Source organism: Artibeus jamaicensis, unplaced genomic scaffold (genome assembly GCF_021234435.1).
Source record: "Artibeus jamaicensis isolate MK-2021 breed Jamaican fruit bat unplaced genomic scaffold, CSHL_Jam_final contig_354, whole genome shotgun sequence".
Classification (NCBI taxonomy): Eukaryota; Metazoa; Chordata; class Mammalia; order Chiroptera; family Phyllostomidae; genus Artibeus; species Artibeus jamaicensis.
The window spans coordinates 36,409,201-36,432,170 of NW_026521803.1; the positions used below are offsets into that span (position 1 = coordinate 36,409,201).

Below are 22,970 nucleotides of genomic sequence, written 5' to 3' on the forward strand. Positions count from 1 at the left end.
CCCCCTGTTGTTGATGATATTTGTGTATGTACAACTTCTGCTTCTCCTTCACCTTCACCTTCTCGGAAAGTCACTGGTTAACTGAGAAAGAGTGGAGCAGCTCTTCGAGGCTCACACCCGGCGGTCCTTCCTAGAACGGGGCCCCAGGGCCGTGGAAGCCCCACACCTGCAGCTCCCGCTTCTTGTCCAGCTTTCCCAGGACTCCCCGGGGCAGGGCTCCCCAGGCCTGCATAGCGGCCTCAGTTTGAGAACCATCCACATGGACTCCTGAACTGGTCCCACTGCCTCTGGTGATCCTGAAGGTTCAAGTGTGTGACCTCAGGGCCCTAGCAAGCCTGAGCTGGGCTTGCTTGTTGCCTTCCAGCTTTTGACTTGACTGGGACCAGAGGAAGGTGCGCTCCCTCCCTGACCGGCAGCAGGGGTGGCCCTCGCTCCCCTTCTGCTGCCCAGTGTGTCCCTGCAGTTACCCTGATGATTTTCAAGTCTCACCGGATAGTGCTGAAGGGTCCTGTGCTGATGTCTGGGACTTCCTTCTCAAGTCATGCCATTTTAAAATTAAACCTCTTCTTGGCCTTGGCTTTTCTCACTTGCATCATCCTCTGGTGGTTGCATGTGTCAACCTTCTTGCATGTATCAAAAGTTTTTCCTTTTTCTTGCTGAACAGTGATTCCATTCTGCGGTGGTGCCCGGGTTTGGTCTTTGAAGGACGGGTGGCTACACTGTTCCCAGTTTGGGGCTGTTAACGGGTCACGGTGCTCTAATACTTGTGTGCCGGCTTTCGCATGAATGCAGCAGGTTTTCGTTCCTCTGGGACAACTGCCCCAGTGCGCAATGGCTGGCTCGTCTGGTAATGCATATTTATATCTTTTAAAAACTCCCTTTTCCAGAGCGGTAGTCCTGTTTTCCATCCAATGAGCCGTTGTGTGGGTGGTCTGGTGTGTTTCTGTGTCTCCCGTCAGCGTTTGGTGGCCTTTTATGTTTCAGCTGTTCCAACAGGTGTAGAGAGAGAATGTGTTGTGGTTGTAGTTTGTGGTTCCCCAGTAGTTAATGATTTCGAACATCTTCCTGTGTGTTTTTATCTGCCATCTCCGTGTCCTTTTGGTGACATGTCTCTTCACGCCTTTTGCCCTTTTCGGATTAGGTTTTCCCCACCGCTGAGTTGTAAGTATTCTTGATGTAGTTTAGATACTAGTCCTTTGTTGGGCGTGTGGTTGGTTGTCAGTCTTTTTCCCCCCAAGACTTGGCTTGTTTTTTTTTTTTTTTTAACTTTTTAAAAGGTCTTTGGTAGCGCAAAAGTTTTTAATTTTGCTGGCATCCAGTTTTTCAATTTCTTCCTTTCGTAGCTTGTGCTTTTGTTCATCTCTTAAGAACTCTGTTCTAGATCCAGAGATTTTTCTCCTATGTTTTTTTCTCAAAGTTTTGTAATTTTTAAAAAAATTATTTATTGATTTTTGTGGGGTTGATGAGGGAGAGAGAGAGTATGTGAGAGAGGAAGAGACAGAGAAAGAGAAATATCAGTTTTATTTGTTGTTCCACTTACTGATGCGCTCATTGGTTACTTCCTGTATGTGCCCTGACTGGGGATTGAACTTGCAACCAAAGTGTATCAGGACAGTGCTCTAACCAATGGAGCTACCCAGCCAGGGCCGTAGTTTTCTGTTTTACTTTTAAGCCTATGACCCATTTGGGGTTCTAATTTTTGTGTAAGGAGTGAGACTTGGGTTGAGGTTTATTTATGTGGCTCATTTCTGCCCCTGCGTGTCCTCTTCCTTTAACGCTGTTTGTCCAGAAGGCCCTCTGTCCTCATGGAATTGCCTCTGCCCCTTTGGAAGGAGTCGCGTAAAGGACTTCTAGTTCATCTTCCTGGAAGAAGGAAAGTTCCACTCTGTTGTTCAAGTGTCTGAAAGTAGCTGTTTTCGAGGAGAGACTCCGATATTGTCGGGCTCTGCCTGAGGCCTCGGCACTCGATGCTCAGTAGTTTCTGGACCTCGGCATCCTGGGAAGGCAGCTCTCTTTCCCGAGTCAGAGACTCCTCCACTGCCAAGTGCAGGTCGCCCTTTCCTCGCCCCATCTGTGAAAAGACGAGGCCCAGCTCTCCTCCCCCATTTCATGATGGTGGGGTCCACCCCCTGGAGGCCTCGGCTTTTCTCTTGGGAACCACCTCTTGGTTCGATGCAGCCACCATCTTCCTTCATTTTCCACCTGCTTATATTCCGACTCCCGTTTATGGTGGGCCAGATTTTTCCGAGGTTTTTCCGAGGGTGCGTGTCTGAACCCAGCAGAGGGGTCTCTTCTGGTGACATCGCCTGTGGCTGTCCGTGCCAGGGCCCCTCTGCCTGCGTGGTCAGCCTCTTGAGCCGTGGCCAGTGTGGCATGGGATGAAGGCAGGCCTCGGTGGCTCTTGCTGAATTCTGCCTGGCCAGCCGCTCCTCCGCCCCCTGCAGAAGTTCTGTGGACAGTCTCTGAAAGTCATGATTGCTTTAGGAAGACCTGTCCCTGCAGCAGGGCCTCTGGCACAGGTCTCTGCTAAGACTGGGCTGGAATATATGGTTTAGCTGAAGCTTGAATCACGGAATTCTGTCACGCTCTGGTATGTGATAGGGGACCATGCCATATGTGTGTACTGAGGTCCAGGTTAGACTCTGCCCTGCCTGCGTCTGTCTGCTTACTCCACATCAGAGCGAGAGGTCGAGATGGGGACATTGTGGGGGTGGACGGGGGCCACTTCCCTTCCCAGCTGCATGGGACCACGTGGTGCACCAGAAATGGGGCCCACAGGCGCGGGACTTTTAGCACCAGTACAGCTGCCCTGGTTGGGGGTTTGGATTCTGACCTCTGATGAACAGTCTTTGGGACACCGTGAGAAAGGGAGCGGATGGAGGGTCAAGAGAAGTTTTCCTCTTCTCCACAATGTATCTAAGAGCTGGCAGCTTTAGTTTCAATAATTGATACTTCAGTGTATTGAAATGTCGTCACTTCACCTCTCTGTCAGAGCATGACTAAATCTAGCCAAGCACACGCCAGAAGAGCACACTGTGGCCTTTTAAATGGTGAAATCACTCTTCCTGGTGTACAGGCTCCATCAGCCATGGAGTCAGGGTGTAGGTGCTGTGGGCAGCCCTTTTGTTTTACACCGGAAGCCACAGATGCCCAGGGGCTCAGGGCAAGATCTTCTTATCACAGGTTCATTATTCCCCCCCCTCGGCTGTGCCCGTGGTGTAGACACACAGCATTTTACAGCTGCAGGACCGCAGGGGTTGTGCGAGGACTGCCTCCATCAGCTTCAAGAGTGCAGGTGACGGCGACTTGCCTATACTGGTGCTCATCTTCAGTTTGCTTTCAGGAACTTTCTGGGTATGCTTTGCACAGGCAGCTTCTGGGAGCCATGGGGCCAATTGCAATTCCCTTGCCCACCTGAAATACCATTTTACCAGCTGAAGGCTCATGACTCATAGTTTTCAGTCCTGCTCTCTGAAATGCTTAATTTTAGTTTCAGTTCAGACTAGGTCTGTCCCAGTTTTTTTTTTTTTTTTTAAGGACTTTATTTTTGAAGGGAAGGGAAGGAGAGAGAGGGAGAGAACATTGATGTGAGAGCGAAACATCGATTTTTTTGCCTCTCGCATGCCTCAGCCCAGGCCCAAACCCGCAGCCCAGGCGTCCCAGGCACGCGATGCGCCCTGACTGGGGATTGAACCAAACCAGCTGAGCCACACCAGTCAGGGCTGGCGCGTCCCAGTTTATATTCCACTGTCAATGACCTTTGATTATCATCTAAATAGACCGTATTGTTCTCTGAAAATTTGCTCACCTCATTGTCAGCCCTTATCAGGGGTTTTTGCCTTTGCAGAACGACTTAAGGGAAAAACCACCACAACCAGCTAGCTTTGGGAGCAAAGGCACGGCGAGTGATTTCCGCTGTGATTCTTGCTTTGGCTTATTCCCGCTGAAGGGAGTTCTGAAATGAAATGCTCTCTCCGTTCTTATTGTGAGGTCGTATGAAAGTGTACGCCGGAAAGCAAACCGGTATCCTTTATTAATTGTTATTTTTGGTAATTATACTGTAGACAGAAGATTAGGAACGTGCTGCTCATGAGGCAGAAACAGTTTCCTTCCCACCTGGGCTGACTGTGGAGCCAGCAGTGTTCGGACCGTAAGGTCCAGTGTTCCAGTCTGTTTCAGGCTGTTGGTCTCTGAAATTTAAGCGTAAATGTCTGCTGTCTTGACTCACATATTGCCAGCCTTTGTCACCTTCCCCCTTGTGCCTTTCCCATGCTGTCTTTCTCCCTCAGCTACACTGGAACACACAGAACTGTTTTCCTTGTTACTCAGCCATCTCGGAAGCCTTCCTAGGGCCGGAAGGTGCCCCTGACCTCCTGTCCCCCTTCCCCACAGCGTGGCAGTGGGAGCACTGGTTGCGGTGCCAGGGCGGGGCAGAGAAGGCACAGTACAAATGAACAGTCAGGCGTGGATCGGGATAACACTCCAGCTCTGTTTTCCCATAGCTTTCTTCTGTTTCCTGACTTTGGAAAAGTACTATCTTCTTTGGAAAAGGAGCAGCTCTCTGCGCAAATGAGTCTGCCCCTAGAGTAGAAGTTAGCTGTTCGTTACTGCGATACCGAAAACGTGTATCCATTTTTTAGACGATGCAAATAAAATGTCAGAAGACACTTGAAAGCAGTTAAGTACTTTCGCTTGTTTCTATTCAAAAGGCAGGCACTGTCCTGTTGAATTGTTTTCTCCTTTTGTAAATAGCCTCAACTTGTAGAGAGTTTGAGTTTGGAGATAAGTTGCAGTTTCCGAGACTTAAAAAAAAAAAAAGGGAAGGAAAGTTAGGTTCCTTTAGACCCCAGACACCCTGGCCTGCACCTCTACTCAGATACGCCCCCAAATCCAGAGACAGTGTGTTCTGGCCACAAATGCCAGGGATCCCGGAGAAGCTATAATGGGGTGCACCCCTGTGCATCCCCACCCTCTCAGGAGCAGGGAGGAGTGACGGGCAGTTAGGTAAGCTGTGCTCACGGGAGTTTAAACACTGTGGCCAGGGGTGGAGGAGGAGTGCCTACCACCCCCACAGCATGCTCTCTTCTCAGAACGGAGTGGGCACGAGGAGTGGACGCAGGTGAACAAAGGGCCGTGGAGGAGTAGATGGCGGGGGTACATAGGTCTCTGCCTCTGTACGCACATGAACTGAACCTCAGGTCTTCAGGCGGCCCGATTCCCCCGTGACTGAACCCCCCTGTTTTCATCATGGGGGCTGATGTCCGTACTTGTGCCCACTTTCTCATGGAACTTCTGCCTCTGAGGTGGTGGGTAGCCTCAGCCGGTGGATGTGCAGTGAGCCCATTTCTGTAGCCAGGCAGTGGCCGTGGCCCGGGCCGGGGGTCCTGGCAGCCACCAGCTGTCACAGAGCCAGCCCCATGGGGTCTGGGGGACCACCCCGCCACACAGCCCATCATGAAGGGAACAATTCCCTCTCCAAGAACTGGTAGGAGAGAGGTTGGCATTGAAATGTGGGTGTTTAGGCCACCCTGTTCCTCTAAAAAAAAATTGTTCAGTCTTTGCAGTCACAGATTTCTGTCCTAAAGAGCGCTGAATAATTTATGAAACCTATTTGGAATTGAATCATTTTGATACTTTATTGTTAACCTGCTAGAAACAAAGCCTTTTCAAACCCATCAACACATTCATAGCTATTTATACAGTAACATATGTGTTATAAACGTAAAAATGTCTACTAGGGAAGAACATTTAAGCAATTCATTGTGAATTGTATTTGTATTGTGAAGTATCTATATCTTGAGAGATCATGTAAAAAGTTTTTTCATATGGAACATGTGCTTTGTCTCCTTTGCGGATACCCCCCGTTTTGTCCTCGTTTGTCCCTGTTAAAAAACGGTGGAACTGCCTCGCTTTACAGAGACGCAGCTGTGGAGAGAGTGGGTCACCTGTGACCCTAACGTGTTGGTCATTGTGGGCACTCAGGTGTATTTGTGAATCGTTTCTCTCCTGTGTATTGCGGTCTGTTCATTCCTGGTGACCCGCTCCCCCCCCCGCCCGACGCCCCTCTGACGAGCACTCTGTCACAGGCTTGGACACAGTCACAGTCCAGTTCAGATCCTGGCTCTTAACGCCACTAACTGTGCCGCTGTGGTCCTGTCTTCACTTCTCCAAACCCGATTTCCTCATGTGTAAAATGCACATAACATTCTCTACTTCAGAGATTATGTTGAGAATGAAACGAGATGTTGTATTTAAATGTGTTTATCTGGAGTACTTAGTTTATCACTTGGCTTATGGTGAAATGGGATCACTATTTCTCTAAATAAAACTTGTTTTCACTGTAGTATAGAATATATTGATTTTACTCCTAAGTGAGTGCAAGACAGTCTATGGTGCTTGTGGAAATTCAGTTATTATAATTCACTGCCTGGGATTAATGACTGTGAAAGTAGAAGACTTTAGTTCAGAGAAACAAATGATTACTTGTGATAAGGTAGATGCCCGCAGGGTCTTATAATTAATTAACGAATCTGTTGATTGGTTTTCTTTGTTGTGGCTTGTTTTAACCTTTGGAATATTGTTACTAGAAAAGGAATGCTATTTTTTTTAATGATGCTAAATAACCTCATTAAAGCTGCCTGTACTGTTCTTATTCTGTGATTATAATAAACATTTTGTGGGATAAAATTTGTATTTTAGTTCTTTCAGGAGAAAAACAAAAGAATTTTCAAGTGAGTTTCTGATTTTTCTTAGTCTGAGTCACTCAGAAGTTTAAACTTTAATTTTTGGGCTTAATTCAAAAGCTAAAAGAAAAAAATCTTTAAAAAATGTCATAATTCTGTCATCAACATGAAAGATCATTTTAAATCTCAAGAGTCTATATTTCGAGGCTTTTGAAAAAACAGACTTTAATGCAGATTGTACATTTTAGAAGATAGTAGTCATTTATTGCATGAATATCCAAATAGTATTCAAACACATTTTACTTACGGTATGTTAGATTTATTTTTGGAATGAAAGCAGTAAGTCCTCCATTTATATTTACTTTTAGTTTTAAAAATATGTCGTGTTTAGTGCTTTCATCTAAGGGATGAAAACAGTGCGTTTCAGTTTTTCCTGGCTAGTGAATAATGTAGGGCCTTCTCCAAAGAGGATCTCAGTCCTAATTTTATCTTTATATATGACTAGATTTTAAGCTTTATATGAGGTTTCAATTTACTATCTAAATTTATGTACCTGAACTTGACTTCCTTGGTTTTAATTATAAATCGGGTAATGTCCAGTTCATCCATTTAAAGATCAAATGAACCTGCAAAAAAGAGCAACTGTTTGCTGTGGCCATTCTTTTGCTTTCCTGTCCTTCTGATTTCCAACAACTGGAGGGACTTAAAAAACGTTGACACTGGATTAGACTCCAGCTAATTTTTAAATTATTTTAAAGCAAGTTTTTTTAGTTTTTTTTTATCAGCATAGATACCCATAAACTTGTATTTGTACATGGATGTCGATTTGCTTGCAAAATTTGCAAGAGTACCTGTGTGATACCGCTCCTTTACGATGAACAAAATGCCAAGGTAACAAAATTGGAACTCTACCTAAAGCTGACATTCTCTCCATACTTTGGGATGAGCCTGTACTACTTAGTATGCATTACTTTTATTTTACAGAGTAAGGGATTTTTCCATTGAACATGTAACTTTCAATTTTTGCTTTTTCCTTGGGCTTAGAATCAGTTATCGTCGTATTTGAAATGACCGCTGTGTAATGATTTTGAGGTTTAACCGAGCTTCTGTGCGTGTTAGAAAGTACTTCGTAGGACCAACCCTGTCTCCCCCTTTGGTTTGTCTAGAAGACTTGCACTGTCTGCCAGATGCTGCTTCCCAACCAGTGCAGCTATGCATCCCACCAGAGAATCCATCAGCACAAATCTCCCTACACCTGCCCCGAGTGCGGGGCCATCTGCAGGTCGGTGCACTTCCAGACCCACGTCACCAAGAACTGTCTGCACTACACGCGGAGAGTTGGTTTTCGGTCAGTATATCGTTCGCTTAACGTGCAAATAAAGCTCGCTCACTTAATAACCGCACAGCATTTCGAGTGGTCTGTGCATCTGGTGTTCCGGGTCGGACGGTGGTACCTCGATGAACATCGTCTGGGAACTGGGCTCGTTTCTGGTGGAGGTGATCTGTTTGATTCCTTTCACGTGGTCTCGGCCCTCTGATCCTCATGAACCTGAGGGTACATGGAGCTCCTCCTTCCAGGCAAAGTGTGCATGTGGCAAGGTTTGGCGTAGGTCAACTGTTCACGCCTCTTCTTCTGCACCCTTTCTAGCAAACCTTTATTGTCTTCCTCTGCATTTTAACCCCTGCAAGAACACCGTGCATGTCTGTGCCTCTGAACCCTTCTCCCCTAAACCAGAAAGGGTGCAGCGGTTCCTTCCTTTTATTTTGGAGCAATGACGGATTGAGTGAACGTTCTTTCTTAACACTGCTCTTTGTAGAAGAGCCTTCCACTACCCCAGGTGTCCTTCCTCCATTCCTTCTTCTCCATCACCTGCGCCCAGGCTCCTCCCTCTCTTCACACACCTTGACTGTGACCCCTTTCACCATCCCCAAAGATGCTCAGATGCGTCTTGTACAACACCTGACAAATCTAATGTTAGTTTAGCTAATAGCGATTGATGATGTGCTTGAACTTGACTCTCCACTGTGACCTTCTGAAATGCATTCCTGTGCCTTTTCTATTTTGACCCAGTGAAGGGCCCACCAAGAAAACCTGTCATTGATACACGGTATCTTTGTTAATAGAGGTATTACTGTATTGTGTTTTATCTTAAACTTAAGTGTTTGGTTGCCTAGTATCTTTCATGTTAGACTTAATGTACAGTGATTTTTTTTTTTAAAGCTATAATATACAGTTACAATGTTTTATGAAAGGAAAGTCCAGTTGGTGTGATTTGACAGTTTCATTTCAGTTACACTGAGGTGAATGCATCACCAGTTCCTAGGCGGCTCTGTCCATTTTCTGACAGTGAGAGAGACTTTTTTCATATTTTCATCTCATGCCTCCAGGCCTGTGATGCACAAACGTTTAATGGATTGGGGTCTATCCCTAGCAGAAACCCTTGGGATTGGAAGCTTAAGAAACCAGAGTTTGGGGTACCAGTCCTGCTACTAACTCTGTGGCACTCCACTTGTTCTCCCTAGCACCACGGTGCCCTGTCTGTGAGTCGCTTGCCTCCATCCCTGCTGGGATGTTAGGGAGTGAAACAGAATCATCAAAACGCATGCCTGCTGGGAGCTTAGGGGGGAAGGTACACACTGGAGGTGCCTTTGCCTCTGCACAAGCTGCGCACAGTGTCGAAGTGGTCCTTACCCCAGGTTTAGAAGCTCTCATTACCGGGTTCTTCTGGCTCTTTTGTTTAATACTGATGGAAAGCGGTCCTACGGCGTTTTCTGGGCACTCTTCTCCTAACAGATGCCAAACGTTCTTCAGATGCTAGCTTATTTTCCTAATACATTGGAAGTAAACTTAGTTTGGAATGACTGCAGGAAGCAAGACGTCTATAATTTGAGCTATTCCTGGTTTCTTTCCTAAATTGAAACAAAGGCTCCGCAGTCCCTTGCTGCTGTTTTTTCTTTTTTCTTTTTCACCAGTTCACACAGTTGCTTAAATTTGGGGCCTTGAATTTTACCTAAAATTTTTGTGTTTAGTATAGAGTTTTTTCCCCCTAGACACGAGGCTTATCATAGCTGTAAAAATATTATGTGTTTGTATATTCTGAAGTTCACATTTACCTTTCTAGATGATAGAAAAGAATTTGACTGCAGTTTTTTTTTTTTCCTTGCTGTCTTAAACATCCACTCTAATATTTGGCTGGGGCTTAGCAACCCCTTGGTGTTGCATATTTCCCCTGCCTTTATGTTTTCTAATTTTGTTTGTTTGTTTTTGAGGAAGAAGAGTCTCTGTAACCGCTTGCATGTTTTACTTTGGCTCTTTTTGGTTCAGGGTGCCTCATTTTCTCTCTTCTTGATCTTACTATGTCTCCTACATAATGAGGAGGGGGTCGCTTGTAGCTTCGGGTTGATTTGGTAAAAGTCAAATATTTCTCTGAATTTTCCTGGTTCACCACCTATTGGCACTGAGTCTAGAAAGGGGAATTCCAGGATTCTGTACTGTAAACAGTTTTTACATTAAAGAGAAACTTGATCAATACTGAGAACATAAAGGATTTCAGGTGTATTAAATAGGAATAGACTGATTTTTAGGAGCATTGGGAAGCTGTGTGACCCTTCAAACTCTGATTTCTCTCAGTCTTTTTAAAAAAATATTTTATTTATTTTTAGAGAGAGGGTAAGGGAAGGAGAAAGAGTGGAAGAGAAACATCAACATGTAGTTGCCTTTCATGTGTCCCTTACTGGGGGCCTGGCCTGCAACCCAGGCATGTGCCCTGACTGGGAATAGAACCAGCAACCCTTTGCTTCACAGGCCGGTGCTCAATCCACTGAGCTACACAAGCCAGGGCTGATTCCTCTCAGTCTTAACGTACATTCACTATCAGCCTCTTCTTGCCCTTGAAACTTCTTTCCACTTCAAGCAGGTATTTTACAACTTTCTCTTTCCTGAGTTTTTTTAAATTTCCTTCTTTCTTTCCTTACATTAAAGAGGGTTTTCTTTTGGCCTCCTTGATGCTTATTGGACCAAACCTCAGCCACCTCCTTCATTAGCTGTAGATTCTTTAATGTCCAGTTTATTTTCTCGAGCATTAACTCTTTCTCTCCCTCCAGGCGACTTCAGAGAATGAGTGCTTTGTCCCTTTCACCCCTTCCTTGGTCTTTTGCCCTTTGAACGCTACCCTTCTAGCCTTGGTGGGAAAAATATTTTGTTGATGACTCATGAGGGTCCTTCTATTTCATTAGTAACCCATCTATTTTTGTTTTATGTAATCTTTTTCTTTCATAGGAATCACAGGCTTCCAGGTTTGGGAAGGACTAAAACAAAAAAAAGTCATTTTACACATGAGCAACCTGCCCAGTGACAATCGATAATAACCCGTTCAAGAGAGTACAGGTTCAGGTTAACCCGAAATAACTTCCGTGTGCTGGGGTGGCTTTGTTGCCTAAGACAGAAGTAGATAGGATGGGGTGGCAGGGAGCTTTTCTTAATTATTCTGTTTTTATTGAGTGATCTTAGTGTGTACACGGCTGAACATTGTGCTTTAAGTCATTTAAAATCCTAATGCATTAGTAACAATTTTTATGAAATGCTTGCGAAGCTTCACGAGGCATGCTTTATAGAACACATGTCATTCTGAGCACACCAGTCCTCTGAGACTCTGGGAGCCTCTCCATGAATTCCGAAGGGGATCTAAGAATAGAAGTACCTTAGATTAATCCGGAAGTCTCTGAGCACTGCCCCCTGGAAGGCGGCCCTGTCTGCGGTCCTCATTCCTCAAGTCCATGTTCCCATTCACATAGCCAGGCGTAAACTGGGAGGGACAGCTAGGTCCTCCGAGGGTCACACACACTCTTCAGTGCTGCTGACGGTTCTTGAGTGTTAACGATGGTGGGGGGGATGTATCTCCAAATTTTGAAGTTTGTTTCTGTAAGGCTAGGTTTGAACGAGGAACAAAGGCGCTTAGGTAGACAGGCGATTCATTTAGAAATGTTGATTTTTCAGAAGTTTATTCTTCATGTCATTTCTTAAACAAATCAGAGTGGACTTCAATTTATATTTTAGAGGATGTATAGTATAGGTGGTTGACCTTGACCTGATGGGCCCCCAGAACCTCCAGATGCATTAGCCACAACAGTGTGAACCAGAAATAAGTGACTTTGGCTTGAGAGCCAATGCCCACTTGTTCCTCTGTGCCCCCCTCTGCTGGTGGCGTGAGGGTTGGGTAGCAAAGCTCTCTTCTGTTGGAAATACTATTTGGGTAGAGGGGTGGGGAGGAAACACAGGGTCCTAATGTCTGAATGGCACATAGGAGAGTCTTCCCCAAAGCCAGGAGTCATCTAGTCTTGCTGTGTTCATGGCCTTGATGATGCCCCCCATGACCCACTGGTCTCGCCACAGTCTGGAGTCTGGACATCCAATCCTAAACACTTTAAAAATGCTCAAAAGGCAGGCCATTAGAGGTGTATGTTTCTTCTTCATGATCTTCCTTCCTACATACATAAAAAATATTATGGTCTGCTCTCATTAGAAGAAATGAAACCTACTTCCAGGAAGCTATTGACAACCCAGAGGGGCTATTACAATGTGTCCGTTTTACCCAGTTTTTACGCAGTTAAGTTACACATGTTGAATGGTCTCGTGCTAACGACTCTGTGTTTATCTTCCTAACAGATGTGTACATTGCAATGTTGTGTACTCTGATGTGGCCGCCCTGAAGTCTCACATTCAAGGTTCTCACTGTGAAGTCTTCTACAAGTGCCCTATTTGTCCAATGGCGTTTAAGTCTGCCCCAAGCACACACTCCCATGCCTACACACAACATCCGGGCATCAAGATAGGAGAGCCAAAGTAAGTCGTGCGCCTTTGACCGCTGCCCCGCTACCGTGTGAGTGCTTCCGAGGAGGTAGGAGTTCTGGGGGATCACATTTAAGGCAGGAGGAACAAGGGTGCCACCAGGCAGATTCTGCTGCTTGATGAGGCACAGCTCTTAGCTCCCAGAACCTTTTGTCCTCTCTGAGTGATACCTTTGTCCAAAAGTGTCCCTTTTTATTTTTATGCTCTTGCCAACCAGTTTTTAGTAAGCAGGTGAATGTATATTAGTTTTGTCCTTTTTCTTACGATGATTTTCCTAAGTTCTAGGAAAACGATAAAAGCCTGTCATCCTTCCATTTTTCCATGGTTTCTTATAGTTACTCTTTTCATAGTAACATTTGTAAGATGAAGTCAACTTAAGGCGCTGGTTACTGAATTTAATTTCATTGCCAGTATATGTCCTTGGTTAGTAAAAAAATTTTATTTTTGCCTTAATCTCACTCTTCATCTTGTCAACTTTTGCTTTTTTGTGTCTTTCGTAATGAAGTGGGGCTCCAGCCAGTGATTATGGGCTGCCTGCCTGCAGTAGAGGCGGCTTAGCACAGGAGGGAGCGTGGGCACCCACGTCAGAATCCCACCGCCCACCCACCGGCTGTGGACGTGGGCTGCCACTCAGCCTGTCTCAGTCTCTGTGTCTCCTCCTGTCAAGTGAGGGCAGTGCTCACGTCCCAGGGTTTGAGTGACAATAACCAGGTGATGTGTTTGGAAATCCTACCCTGCACACAGCCCTATGTCCAGAGCGTGAGGGGGCCCTGTAACCACAGTTCCTTCCCACAGTTTCCTGCCCCCTCGAGGAGATACAGGCAGGACACGGGTGAGATGCTAGAGGTTGTGTTCCTTTTATTCTGCATTATTTATGTCCACGTGGAATTTGAGGATTCTGTGCGGCTGGTTTGGCCACCTCATATCTGTTGTGCTTTTGCCCATAACTGCACGTTTTCAGGTGAAGCTGTGCAGAAGTGATTCTGTTTCCTAAATAGTATGATAGTGTGGACTTTTATTCTAATAGGATCTTCACTCTGATTTCTGTAGATGCTCAAATGCGACAAACAACAATGGAGGGGACCATACACAATTTGGCGTGTTAGTTCTGAAGACAGACATTAGTGAATTGTAGTTAATTTTTAGTGTTCATGGTCATGGGGCTTCTGGACACTAATGTAGTCATTTCCCTCCAGTGAGTAAAGTTTTTGATTTGGTTCTTTATTCAGGTTATAAAAATGCACTCGCCAAAATATCTGTGAAGTCTGGAGCACTAGTTATTTGGAGATACAGTTATTTGGAGATTTGAATGCTATGACAAATGTGTAGGAGAACGTAATTCCAGTACTTTTTTTTATACCACGTTTTTTTCCTAGATGGGTCTTTAATAAGTGCCAAGCTTGAAGATGGGCATCGATTGCTGGGTTTTAACTCTAAAACCAAAACAGATTCGCAGATGCAGTAAAGCTCCCAAACCAGTGAACACTAAGTTACCAGGCTGATTCGGGCTGACTGGAGGCCCCGCCCACAGCCGGGCCGTGGCCGCCCGTGCTGCTCCGTGGGCTCTGTCATTGTCACGCCTGTACTGCAGTGTGCTTCCAGGACACTCTTCCCTGGCACCATCCCCTGTTCAGGCTCCTGCACACCCTCCTTCCTGTGCCATGCTGGAGGGCCAGTGCGGCTACATGTGACCCTGAAGCCTCCCTTTGACGTTAAGTCCATCTCTGTTCTATCTTAGCCCGAAACAAGTCAGTAGCCCACTCCAGTGGAGCTTTGGGCATTGAAATCTGGCAGTATTTGATTACCAGGTGGTTTTATGCAAATGTGTCAACTATGCAGATGATTTTCATTAATTTTTAAAGATAAATACAGAACCCCCATTCCTATTTTCTTTAGAGAATACAGGGCAGCCTGAAAAATCTTCCCATAAAGCCCTGCCCCCCCCCCCCAGTTTGAAAAGTATGACAGCAGACTTTTAGCAAATGTTGATACGCTGTCACCAAGTGCCAAGTGTTGTTCCAGAGCTTGTTGTCCAGGGTAACGCCAGGCACGCTCTCCTACTGGGGAAAAGGAAACTTCGAATAGCTGTGGTCTTTACTGGGTGGTTGGAGATCATTGTCAACGACCATTACAGTTCTACAGCGACCCAGTTTTGTGTCTGGTCAGCTCTGTCTTTTCCTTGATGTTGGACGAACAGCAGGTTCTTTTGCTGCTTTGGGCCTTCCTTTCACTTGCCAGCTCTAAATGTATCTGAGTGGATAAATGAAAACTCCAGAGTTTAGAATCGTATAAGAGAGACGGAGTTTTTAAACAAGTTCCTAAGGCATAAAATGTGTGAAATTGCAGTAGCAGCAGGGTAGAGGGCTTGGGAGCCGGCTGAAGCTGAATGTGACCCGTGGCTGTGGGGTCACCATGGTTTCCACCCCATTGAGCCTGTTCCCTAATCTGAGTCGCAGTACCTGTCCCTCTGCAAAGTGGCAGCCGAGGCATGGGGGCTGAATGGTGCTTGAGACGGTGCTCTGTACCTAGCCGGGTTCAACTTGAGATGCAGGAGTTTTGTGGTCGTGAATGCAAAGCTCGGGACCCTTTCTTTATCCACTTGTTTTCACATCCATTTCAGGTGTCACGCTCTCTTCTGGAGAGTTTCGGTTGCTACAAGTTGGAGCCGAGTGTGGGTGTTTGGTTCTGGTGGTCTCTTTGTTTTCTTCCCCTTCCCGCCCACGCCACTGCTTCCCCCCTTGGCTGTGGGCTAGTTGCTCCCATACTCATTGACTCCTGTCACGTCTAGGACTAAGTCACAGTTGTAGGTTTGCCATCGCCACCCCGCCCCCAGGAACCCAGCACACCAAGTTCTCGCTTGTCTCCTGACTGCACTGCACCCTGTCAGACTCTGCACACGTGGGCCTCCCCCCCGCTGGGTGTGCTGCTGTGGTTCTTCCATTGTGTTGGCTCCCTCTTCACGTTCTCTCCATGTCTCTGAGGGTCCTGTTTGTTTGGGCTTTGCCTTAACTTCAGCACCAGCTTTTATCATGTAATTGTTTCTGTCCTGCAGAAACATGGGAAGAAGCCTCCTGAGCCCTCTCGCATCCCTTCACCCAGATCCCCGAGTTGTCAGCAGCTGTCTTTCTCCTAGTGGGGAACCCCGGGGTGCCCAGACGTGAATAGGGCAGGGTTTTCTGCCGTGCTCCTGTGAGGACACTCGCCATCCCAGTCACCAGTCGGGATTGGTCACGTTCCCATCCAGTCTACTCATAGAGCCCACAGACATTTCTCCGTTGGTTGTCTTTATAGAAATTTCTGGAACAAAACTCTATCTAGGAGCCCATTTTACGTTGAATTGTCCTGTCTTGTCAGTGCTTTTCCACCAGGGACAGCTGCTGGGTCTCTCCCCCTCTCCTGTCCCTGGCCGCCCAGCTGGGGACACCGGCCTGTCATTTGGAGGACAATCCTCGAATCTTCTCATTGCGTCCCACTGGGGACACACTGTGCCTGTGCCTGCCTGTCCTTGTCATGCTGCCATCCGTAACCTCCAACATCTAGTGCACTTGGTGCCACCTTTTCGCCTTTATATTTTGAGCCACTTGTGGGGCAGAATTCGGATGTAACACCAGCAACCCATTCCTCTGAAACATGCCCACGTAAATACATTCTCTGCTGTTTTATACTGTTCTTTGCTATTAAGTTCTAGAAGGCAACAAATCAAACCAAACGAAACCCCGCTCCGGAGGAGTGTAGCAGGAGTAAAGTGAGCTGTGCCGTGTTTTTTTCATGACATAGTTATTTCTGGAAAAGTAAGAATAGAATCCTGAGAACGTTCTTAGCCTACCTAGTAAATCTTACTTCTTTTCTTTAGGCTATTTTCCCCTTTATTGCTCTGTGCTAATTTTAGGGGAAAAAAAAAACCAAAACAGAATATCTAGACAAGCAAAACAATAAAGGAATCCATACATTGTCACCCTGCAGAGATGATGACAGGTACATGCCATCTGTATCATTTCTGCACTCCTTTAAAAAATGTGACGTCATACATAGTGACAGTCTCGTTACCGGTTGTTTTGATTTTCATTAAAGTCTTTCCATGTCCTTGGAATATATCTGCAACATAATTACATTTTTCACACAGTTGCTGCTATTTAACTACTTACGTTCCTGGGCTGGTTAAAAAGTGCAGCTGTTTCACACGATGAGGAAATGAATGTCTTTGTCACAGCTGGTGAAGCTGGTGAGGACATGGGGGTGTGACCTGAAACACTGTCCCCACACCCACCAAGGGTGCTCGTGTTCTGTGCTGAAATAACACGTCGAGACCTTGTAAAAACACGTGTCACTCAGTCTGATTAAATTGATAAATCTTCTGGGGGAGAAAAGAAAACTAGTTACACTAGTCATTTCTGGACAGAGAGATACAAAGCGAGGTTGGAGGGTACCTGAGAATCGCTCTCTTGAAAAGACCCCACGAGGTAAGCGCGTGGCTCTGAGAAGCTTTCCTTTCTTGAGCTTCCCTGCTGAGGTTCCCGATGGAGCCTCGGCGTCGCCTTTTGCGTCTCCGACTTCCATCTTCTGTCACTGCTTCTCTGACGTTTTCCTAAGTTGCTCCCTAGGGTGCTTTGTGCCCATTCTCATCACTCCTCAAAGGAGACACAGGTCTTCTAGGTCCCCCCCAAGGACCGGGATGACCTGGGATGGTTGAAGGAGGACTGACCTGCTGTGGGCAGGTGTGTTTGCAGGGGGCCCCTCCGATTCGTTGGGGGCGAAGGTTGCCACCAGGAGTCTAGGGACATCCACTGCTCCAGACGACTCGCCTGAGTGTCCGTGGGAGGTTGTGGATGGACGGAATGGGGGGTGTTCCGAAGGTTCAGTGTGCAGAAGTAACGTAAGAAGGTGCTTGGTAGACAGTACGTTTTAGGTATGGAAGTGGTTTGTTGTGGACGGGGAGTGTTTAAGCCAGTGAAAGTGCAGTGAGCATTCAGGCGTTGAAGTGTGGATTTTTCTTGTTGGTGGGGCTTTCTGCGTTAAGCACAGAATGTTGACTTTCAAGTGTAAAATTGCTACTAAGTCTAAAAGAAAACTTGCAACAAGTGAGAGGTTGTGCAGTTCCGCCCGGGGTGGAGCAGGCCTGCTTATTAGTTCATTCATCAAAACCTTTTTCAGGTTAGGATACCACTGGTGGAGCCGTGTTCCCTGTTTAATCTTAAAAAACAGCAGCAACAACAAAAAAACTAAAAAAGAAAGCATCCAGGGTGCTTTGCTGGGCGTTAAAGTAACTAATAAGTAAAGACCTTATAAAAACATCACTTGTTTATCTGAGTCATAAAATGGTTCTTTGTTTAGACATCTAAGGAAATATGCCTCATTCTTTACCCAGAATGTTAAGATGCATCTGCACTTGAGTGATGCCTGCAGAAGTTTGTTTCAAAGCTCAGCTGTTTTGTTCTCCTTACCGTGTGTGTGTGTGTGTGTGTGTGTGCGCGTGCATGCTTGCTGCTGCCGCCTCCCGAATTCCTGAGCTGAGATGAAAGTGCGGTTGGCGGGAGCTGCGAGGGCTGACTGACTTGTCCATGCACTTCTCTGTTTTAGAATAATCTATAAGTGTTCCATGTGCGACACCGTATTTACCCTGCAAACCCTGTTGTATCGCCACTTTGACCAACACATCGAAAACCAGAAGGTGTCTGTTTTCAAGTGCCCAGACTGTTCTCTTTTGTATGCGCAGAAGCAACTCATGATGGACCACATCAAGGTGTGTGCGCCTCCCTCTCTGTCCTTTTCCATGAATCCCAGACCCATTCATTGGTCGCAAGTCATGGCCGAGCAGCAGGTTCAATGAAGCATGGGGACTGTGGAGGGAAGGATGGATGCTGGTCGTGGGTGATGAGCAGGTTACAGCTGGGTGCTGTCATCCGGGTGCTTGACAGGGATGCCTTTTATTCCTGAATCCCAATCTGCATACGAGGCACGACCAACACCATGACACACCCATGCGCTGACTTGAAAATCGTAATGAAGGTATTAGGGTTCTTTTCTTCTGCAGGTGAAAATGATAACTGTAATGATTACTACTTTTTAAAAAAAACATTTTATTTATTTATTTTTAGAGAGAGGGAAGGAGGACAAAAGGGAGAGAAACATTGAGGTGTGAAGGAAGGAAAGATCGATCAATTGCCTCTCACAGGCCCCCCGACTAGGGACCTGGCCCGCAGCCCAGGCATGTGTCCTGACCAGCATGGAACCAGTGACCTTTCACTTTTTGGGATGACACTCAATCCTCTGAGCCACACTGGTCTAGGCCAAAGTTGACTTTTTTTTTTTTGAAACCTGGGGTTGTATAGGGTTTAGAAATAGAGACTCTGACAAAGTGTCTAATTCATATACATATTGGAGTACTTAGAAAAATAAAGGTATTTCCCTTGAGATGGAGCAGTTCCATTTGCATTGTCATGGATGCCCTGGACCGTTCTGTTTTTTTCTCTTTAGTCAGTGTGCACACTGACTAGGACACAGCACAGTGTCAGGCACCTGGGGGGTGTTCATTTAACGAAAGGAGTAAATGTCCAGTTTGGATGACCGACTGTCCAGCCCCCAAAGGGGACACTGAACTCTCTTCCCAGCCTTTGAAGTCCGCTGAGGGCTGAGCTAAGTCCTAGCCTCTTAGCTGTGCACTGTGATAGGTTAAGCAGTTTTATTCCCCTGTGATGAGAAAAGATCCATTCGCTCTCAAGGGATGAAAGTGATTTGCCTTTTTAGAAAGAGAAACAGCAGATCCAATATTGTCCTGATGTCAATCTCTTTCCCTTAGTTTACACCTCTATTTCAGTGAGCTACACTGAAAGGTCAGTTTAAAGAGCAAACCGAGTCTGAAGCATTCAGCCTGTTCTCACCGTAGTTAAATGAATGGCCTGTTAATCCTTGGAATTTCCTGTGTTGGGTGTCTGTGAGCCCGCACGGCCTAATCGCCTGTTGTGAAGGACGTCATGTCTTGGAGTCTGCACAGTAGAGGCCAGACAAAGGTCGTGGCAATGTGACGTTCCTAGTGCCAATCGGGTGCCTAGGTGATATGGGGCATCATTCTCACTTTAAGTCTGATGCAGTCCTCTTAAGGTAGTCTAAAGGTTTTTGCCAAAATTATAAAACTATCTTGACAATAAATAGTTAGTGAATGATCAGGAAAAATTAAAAGCTGCTAATAAAAATGTAGGGACATGGGAATTAGACCCAAATACTGTAATATACTTAGATGGGGCAGGGGAATCAAGAATAAAAGTCACTCCTTGAGAGGCTGCTAAGGAAGACATTTGCCTTCTGGAACTCCTCCTATCTGGAAGTGGGTCCTTGACCTTGTGGTTAGGGTCTTCCTTGTGTTAACAGTGGACCTGGAGGAATACAAGGTCTCAAGAAGCAGAGACTGGAGAGGCGTGGCAAACTCTGGTGGCCACAAGGAGGAAAAGGGTTGTTTTCACTCATCCTAATTTTTGTGGGTCATGATGTGAAACCAGTGGGAAATGCACACTCACGGTCGCATTTTAACTGTGTTCTGTGCTTTTCAAATACGATCCTGCCTGTGTCTGAGATGAGGAAGAGTGAAGGTCAAGTGTTAGGGGCACCCTGTTGTTATTTCTAGGATATGTACTCACCTCTTGCGAGTTTATTTACATTTGCCCAGTACCCGAGCTGTTCAGTTTGTCAGAGGAAGGAAGGAAGAGGAAGGAGCAGAGGGACAGTGTTTCTCCACAGACGTGTCTATTGACAGGCAGGTCTCTGTTGGCCAATCGGACCCAGTCATCACTGAGCTCCAGCAAACACAGGTTTTCTCACTGTAGGCCCCGCCCTCCATGCAGCCTTTTAGAGTGTAGTAAACTTCCACGGTGGGATCATTCAAGTTACTGTTACTGAAACAAAGGAAGATGACCTCTGAGAGGATTAAATTGTGCTTCTGTTATTCAGAAGATTTTTTAAGTGAACAATCTTATTTTTATTTATAATGTGAAAATAACAAGTGTAAGTTAGAAATTCTCTAGCACACATTCTGTTGCTCTCTCGTTACAGCAGAATTTGTTTTGCTGCTTTTCTGTAATTTCAGTGGCACGGTAAGCTATTTATAAAGGAATACTTTATTCTCCCTTCACCTTTTAAGTTAGTAAAAATGTATTTGCCTAGAAACTTACTGAAAGCTTACTAGAAGATTTTGGGTTTAGGTTTATTTGGGGGGGGGGATTTAAATAGTTAACAATGTAAAAATGTGGCTTGTGTTTTGAAAAAAGCCGGAAGCCTCTGCCCTGCATGGCAGAAAGGAGGCCAAAGCCCAGAGTTTTGCCAGTAGAAATCTCACCTGATTTCTCTTTGCAAAGGAGCATTGGATGTGCGGGCCCTGTTTACAGGGTGGAGCTGTAACGGAGGCTCCTGAGATGATACTAGAAGCCCCATTACCCTCCTGGGGTGAGACAGTGTAAGAGAAGCTTGGCTCCTTCTCGGTACTGTTGAGAGAAGACCTTGCCTTGAGGACTGAGAGCATAGGCTGGAGAATACTCGGAAGGGCCAGCCTCTCACTCCGACACTCAGGGAGGCTGGTGGAGCCTGGTCTTGACCCAGCTCGACCGGGGCCCCGGAGGCCTGCGTGTGCCAATGCAAGAAGCGGGCACGATGTCCTGTCTTTCAGGCTAATGAAAGGAGGCCCTATGCAAAGATACACTGTATATTGAGACACAGAGCGATTTGCTTCCTTGGTTTTTTGTTTGTTTTTTATTCCATGCTTGTAGAACCCAAACAAAACGAAAACCAAAGTGGGCTGGTCTTTAAAACCAAATGCAGTCATTTTACCCCCGTGGAATTTGAAATCCTGAGATTTTAACTTGGAGGTCACCGCTCAGGTTAATGAGAACAAAACAGCTAAGCAGTTTGAAAGGCTTTTTGAGTCTCTCCTATGTATATAGTTCACAAGTCTGGGTGCTGTCTGTCAGAAGGGATGGGTGCAGATAGGGTGCAGGGGGGATTACACTTACCAGCCCTCTCAACCCCCAGCAAAACCTCACACTGTTCCAAGTCTCCCAAGAGTGTGAAGATTGGGAGAAAGGTTTACTTTTAGCGTATTGGTACCAGGTATTTCTAAAGCAGCTGAGGGTCTTCACTTTTACCAGAATGTGAAAGTAGGACCCTTTCCCCAGAGACAGTCTGTTACGGAGAAGGTTCACCATGTCGCCCTGGAGTGTCAGGAATGACCTGGGTTCAGCACAGAAGTCTTTCTTTCAAGAGTTTCAACATGCCACAAACAAGTTTTCAAGAATAATTTGGAACTAGAAATGAATATTTAGTTGACATATAAACAAGGCTTATCTCTTTTTTTAAGCATATATTTTGCTCAGGTTTTCTTTTTCGTGGATTAAATACTTCTGAATGAATACAAAGTCTTGTTTGTCCTGTGCATGAAGAGTCCCCCGGTACTTTCTTTTAGTTGTGTGATCTGTGATAGATGTTTCTTTTGTTTTTATGACGCAGTCTATGCATGGAACGTTGAAGAGTATTGAAGGGCCTCCAAACTTGGGCATAAACTTGCCTTTGAGCATTAAGCCTACAACTCAAAATTCAGCAAATCAAAACAAAGACGACACCAGGTCCATGAATGGGAAAGAGAAATTGGAAAAGAAGTCTCCATCCCCCGTGAAGAAATCGATGGAGCCCAAGAAAGTAGCCAGTCCTGGGTGGACGTGTTGGGAGTGCGACCGCCTGTTCACACAGAGAGATGTGTACATTTCTCACGTGAGGAAGGAGCACGGGAAGGTAAGAGGGGAGCCCCGCCCCCAACGCCCTGCCCCGCCTGGTGTAAGGAAGCGCACGGGACGGGTTGACCTCTAGGACAGACAGACTTCCAGGATTTGGGTTCTTGGCTGGGCTCTGGCAGTGGTTAGTAAGGTGACCTCAAACACCCCTCAGTGTCTCCGAGCCTCAGTTTCTTTAGCTATAAAATGGAATTTCCAAGTCTTCCCATCATCTTGTGTGATTGTGCTAATCCTCGCCTCTACTTACACAGCCGAGGTTGGCAGTGGGGGATTCACCACATTCGTGCGGAAGCTGAGCACAAAGGTGACCCAAAGTTAAAAAATGTTTGAGGTTAGTGCTTAGTCCTATGACAAGTGCGGGGGAAAGCAGGAGAGGAAGAAAGCGGCTGGACTGACAACTGCGAGTAGCATTGTATGACTTCCGTGATTACTTCCTGAGGTTGGTGGTGGGGAGAGGGGCCTCCTCCTCAGACGTGTCTGGGAGAAGTTCTAGAACTCACAGTCACTGAACAACCTGAGTTGCAATCTGTGTATTCTTTTTTAGATGTGTTACTTTTTAAATTCTTACCTGAGGGCAGTTTTTCATTGCTTTTAGAGAGGAAGGGAGAGAGGGTGTAAAAAGAGGAGAAGGGCAGGAGAACGAGGGAGAGAAACACTGACCAGTGACGT

The 22,970-nt window shown here is 46.0% G+C and overlaps 1 protein-coding gene across 7 annotated transcripts in view; it reads left to right on the forward strand.

Moving 5' to 3' along the window:
- Positions 1 to 22,970, forward strand: part of ZNF532 (zinc finger protein 532) — a 96,300-nt gene that overhangs the window by 51,522 nt on the left and 21,808 nt on the right. For all 7 annotated transcript variants that reach the window (XM_037151956.2, XM_037151957.2, XM_037151959.2 and 4 more), the window contains 4 exons: positions 7,850 to 8,031; positions 12,349 to 12,525; positions 18,109 to 18,271; positions 22,021 to 22,302. In XM_037151956.2, coding sequence (XP_037007851.2) covers positions 7,850 to 8,031; positions 12,349 to 12,525; positions 18,109 to 18,271; positions 22,021 to 22,302 — 804 coding nt within the window. The remainder of the gene's footprint in view (positions 1 to 7,849; positions 8,032 to 12,348; positions 12,526 to 18,108; positions 18,272 to 22,020; positions 22,303 to 22,970) is intronic.